The 4,919-nt window shown below is 41.2% G+C and overlaps 1 protein-coding gene across 1 annotated transcript; it reads left to right on the top strand.

Annotated features, from left to right (window-relative positions):
• The first annotated feature begins 4,234 nt into the window (after window positions 1–4,234).
• Window positions 4,235–4,717, top strand: LOC142341264 (uncharacterized). Its single transcript, XM_075392183.1, has one exon. The coding sequence runs from the start codon at window positions 4,235–4,237 to the stop codon at window positions 4,715–4,717; it is 483 nt and encodes a 160-aa protein (XP_075248298.1).
• Window positions 4,718–4,919: the final 202 nt, after the last annotated feature.

Raw genomic sequence — 4,919 nt, 5'->3', positions numbered from 1 at the left:
GTTAATGATCAGACTTTAGGCAAATTTTGACTAGAAAGCTCGTTCATGTAGGCAGGTCTTAGTATGGCGCTCGTCCATGTAATCAAAAACGCACTTTACCTCCCCCCCCCCCCCCGTTCGTTTTTAATTGTTTGATCCTTAACGCAAACCTCGACGTTGGACGGAGACGAGACGACCGGTTGTCATCAATACATCATTGATGCCCAATTAATTAGAGAACATCTATGCACTATTATGGATCTTTGCCCGAAACAGACCTTCAATGGTTCAGAGAAGAAGTGACAAAACAAAAGGAAGCAAAGAGAAACAGTCGAATTTCAACACAAAAAAAACTAAAAAACTGAGAACTGATTTATTTATCTCAAACGCTTGTATCATCATTATTAATTCAAATAAACATAATGATTTCCTGAGTATACTTAAGGCGGTCAATGTGACATTCTGACGCCCAGCGAAAAAGACAAAGGATCTAAAATTTCCTTCTCGAAGATTTTTTTTTCTCGTAAATAGGGTAGAGAAGGAAATTTTAGAAAAAAACCCATCCCATCCAACACCCGGGAGAACATCCATTCCATCACGAGACGAGCTTCATATATTTAACTGGGCTTTCTTATTTCATTAATATTTATCTTTCCCTGTTATTTTTTCGCCCGTTTGATTATTCACCCCTTTCTTGCGACCTGAGAATTTTTTCCGGATATGACCAAATTTTACTGACAAAATTTCGATGTTTCAACAATATTTTCTTCGTGCGTTTTCCGGTAATTCCGACCAAGCGCTTTAATATCCGTTCTCGATTTTACGAAACGAGCGTAACACACACGAGCGCACCAAACACGTTTCAACAGCATTCTCTTTGTTTTTATGTCCGGAAAAACAACGACCTTATTCTGAACTGTATATTTTTTCCAAATGCTATGTAGAGTTGGCATTGGTAGGGTATTCAGGTAGGTTTCGGTTTTTCAGGTAGCTTTCTCTGGTGTTATCAGGTAGGTTTAAGTGGTATCAGGTAGGTTATTGAATACATAATAGGGAAGGTTGCAGGTAGGTTCCAGGTAGGCATATCCAGGTAGGGTTTTTTTAAAGTAATCGGTTAGGTTTTCAGGTAGGTTCCTCTGGTGGTATAAGGTAGGTTTCAGTGGTATCCGGTAGGTTATTGAGTAGGTTTCAGTTAGGTTGCAGGTAGGTCCAGGTAGGTATTTGGTAGATTTTAGGTATTCAGCTAGTTTTTTTTTTCAGGTAGTTTTCAATTTGGTATCTGGTTAGGTTTCAGGCAGGTATCAAGTAGGTTTTTAGGTATTCAGGCAGGTTTTCCAGGTCGGTTTTGCAGGTTCTAACAGACTTGCTGAAAAAATTTTGTAGCGTTTCGAAGGAAGCTGTCTTTGTTAGACCGGTGAAATTCAATGGTTTTTACTAGAACTGGAAAATCCACAGGAAGTAACAACCAAACAATGATCTCCTCAAATTCGCAGACACAATACTCAGACGACGCCACCGAAAGTCACGAGCAGGTCTCTGAAGATCCCCATTTAAAACGTCTGACCAACTTAAAGTTGATGTAAGAAAGTGAAATCGAGTCGTGCATCGAATTTATTACATCCGGCATCGACTGCGGCGAGGACTCAGAAACAGTCGAGGAAACTCTCCTTGAAATCAAGTAACTTCAGGAGAAGTACGAACTTACAATTCAAGAACTTTTAGACAAAGCACCATCATCTGATGCAGAAACTCTATGCTCTCATTTGAGCAAACTCAAATTCAAGATACGGAAGACTACTTCCGCATACCGAAAATACAAAAAGGAACTTGTGTCCGCAACACAATGCAACCAAACAAATAACGTCCCGAGGGTGACCTCTGACAACAGCAGTTATCAAACTCATACTGAGGCATCCCTAACGACCAACATTTTCTCAGCACCCGCTGAATACAGTTCTTACAGTGAATCCTTCCCAAACAATGCTGCACCCAGTAGCTTAATGGGAGATTCAAACACAATTTTGCCGCCGGCAAATTTGTCGCAACAACTCACCACCACATCTGCTGACGTATCAGGCACCAACACCATCAACAATGCCTTGTCGGGAGTTACCTCTGGTGGCTTCAATTCCACTTCCGCAAAAATCGACGGCGCATTTCCCTCATTCCATGTTTCTCATCAGGCGGCCCAAACTTCTTCTTTAAATCCGCCAATCAGAACTTCGCAACCATCCTTTACCCTTCCAGCAGTTGGTATTGTGCCTCAGACTCTTACCTCAATGTCTTCTTGTTTTCAGAAATCGGTTCCGAAGTTACAGGCAACAAAGTTTGATGGAGATCCATTAAGTTGGTTAAAGTGGTTCAGTGTGTTTCAAGCAACAATTGATCGTTCTCCAATGTCCTCTGCAGAAAAAATGATTCATCTGCAATCGCTCCTGATTGGAGAAGCACAAGCACTGGTTGACGGCTATGGCTGCAATGGCAGTCTGTACGCACCCGCTTTAGCACGTCTGGAAGAACATTTTGGTAATCCGAACAGGATTGTCAATGCCTTCCTCGAAAAACTGTCACATTTTAGACCCCCTAACCTGACAATCCCAGACAGTTATACGCAGTTCTCTGCTTTCCTTTTAACCCTTGTGCACACATTTCAATAACTTGGATTCAACCATGACATACACTCCACTACAAATGTCAATCAAGCCTTAAACAAGCTTCCAACACCAGTCCGCTTGGAATGGAATAAGCACGTTTGGGAAAGAAATTTACCTCAACCATCTCTGAAAGAGCTTTCAGAGTGGCTTCTAATCTATGCCAAGGCTTGCAGAGATTTACCCACCTCTTGTGCATCAACTCAACCTCCAAGCACTCATTCAAAGGCCTCTAACCATCTTTGGAAGCAATCGAATCAGCAATTCCAATTCAACAGTTCGTCCAACAGATCAGACCAGGATCCAAGCACAAACCCGTCAAATAGCTTTCAACCAAGCTCTGCGAAAGGTGTCGTTTGTCCAAATAACGGTAGCTGTCAGTATTTATACAAATGTTCTCTTTTCCAAGATCTGTCTCCACTAGATAGACGAGAACACGTGAAATTTGAAACTATGTTTCAACTGTTTAGGTAGTCACCATGTGCAACAATGCACATCAAAAAAGGTTTGTCGCTCTGCAGACTGCGGCAAAAAGCACCACACAATGCTCCATGAAAGCTTCATTGCAAAAAATCAAGCAATCCGACCCTCTTCAACAGTTAAATCGGTTCAACTGCATGGCACAGGTCAAGTTGCTTTCTTACCAGTTCAACTGTCTAACGGGGAGAAAACGTTTGAGACATATGCTTATCTCGACAACTGAAGTTGCCAGAGCCTCCTCATCCAATCCGCATTTCTGTTCTCCAGTGTCTTTAAAAATTAAACCTTATCAGTCTAATAAGACACCAATCCTTGTAAACGAAGTCTTGGCAGTACCCGATTTGAATATGAACCCTGTTAACAATAATGAGCTGAACAAGCTTTGCAAGAAATTTGAATATCTCAATCACATTTCGTTCCCTAATGTTGATGAAAATAAAGTCTCAATAATCATCGGCATCGACAATCTGGAACTGATCCATTACAGTAAGGTAGTTAAAGGCCCAAAAAACACGCCCTGGGTTGTAGAAACTCCTCTAGGATGGACATGTGCAGGTAAAACTAGCGTCACAGCAGACGAACAGAATCCAGTGTTCAAAACACAAATCAACTCTCATCCTCATTTAGACAATGAACTTTTCACAAAAGTACAACAGTGGATGAAAATTGAGAACTACGGTATAGCTTCATCAAAAAGGGCTATGTCTAAAAATGATGAATAAGCTCTGCGAATCCTTGAGTCGACTACTAACTTTTCTGATGGTCACTACGAAATAGGTCTTCTTTGGAAGGAAAACGCCAAGTTACCAAACAACAGAGTGCTAGCAGAAAAACTGTTAAAGCAATTAAACAAAAAGCTCTCAACAAAACCAGATCTACAAAGTAAGTACGAGGAGACGCTCCAGAAAAATCTTCAAAATGGTTATGTTGTCAAAGTTGATCCAGCTACAGACAAAGAAACAGCATGTTCTTATCTTCCTCATCATCCCGTTTCAAATGAAAACAAACCCGGAAAAATCAGTAGAAACAGCAATGCATCCAGTGTTTTTCAAGGTCAATCCTTGAATTCAAACCTTTTGAAGGGACCCGATTTGTTGAGTAATCTTGTGGGAGTCATATTAAGAATGCGCGAGCAACAAGTGGCAACTTCAGCAGACATTGAGCAAATGTTTATGCAAATTAAAGTTGCTCCCTCTGATCGTGCGTTTCTTCGGTTTCTCTGTAATCACAATGGCAAAATCGAAGAGTATCAATACACACGTCATATCTTCGGCGCAACATCTTCCCCATGCATAGCGTCCTACGCTCTTCGTCGTTCAGCACGTGACAATCAGGACAAATTTCCTCAAGTTTTGCACGTCATTGAGCGTAATGTTTACATGGATGACCTATATATCTCGACAGCAGACGTTGAAAGTGCTGTAAACGTTATGAACAGCACCAAAGAGTGTTTTTCACTTGGTGGTTTCAACCTCACAAAGTGGAACTCTAATTCAGACAAGTTCTTGAAAAACGTCGCAAACGAAAATCTTTTGAAGCCTGATCTACCATCACCTCAACCTCAAAAAGTGTTGGGTTTACCGTGGAACACGAGCACGGACGAGTAAATCATTGACAAAAGGCTTTTCAAAAGGTTCCCCAATGATCAATTCACAACACAGAGGAAACTTTTGAAGTTCGTCGCTTCAATTTTTGATCCCCTTGGCGTTTTAGCCCCTTTAACAATCAGAATGAGGAAAATATTGCAACCGATTTGGAATAAAGGTCCACAATGGGACGCACCTCTGGACGTTCAGCAGTTCCCAGACT

Source organism: Convolutriloba macropyga, chromosome 6 (genome assembly GCF_964194025.1).
Source record: "Convolutriloba macropyga chromosome 6, txConMacr16.3, whole genome shotgun sequence".
NCBI lineage: Eukaryota > Metazoa > Xenacoelomorpha > Acoela > Convolutidae > Convolutriloba > Convolutriloba macropyga.
Note: the sequence above shows the minus strand (reverse complement) of the source record. Positions and strands in the feature narration are given on the sequence as shown.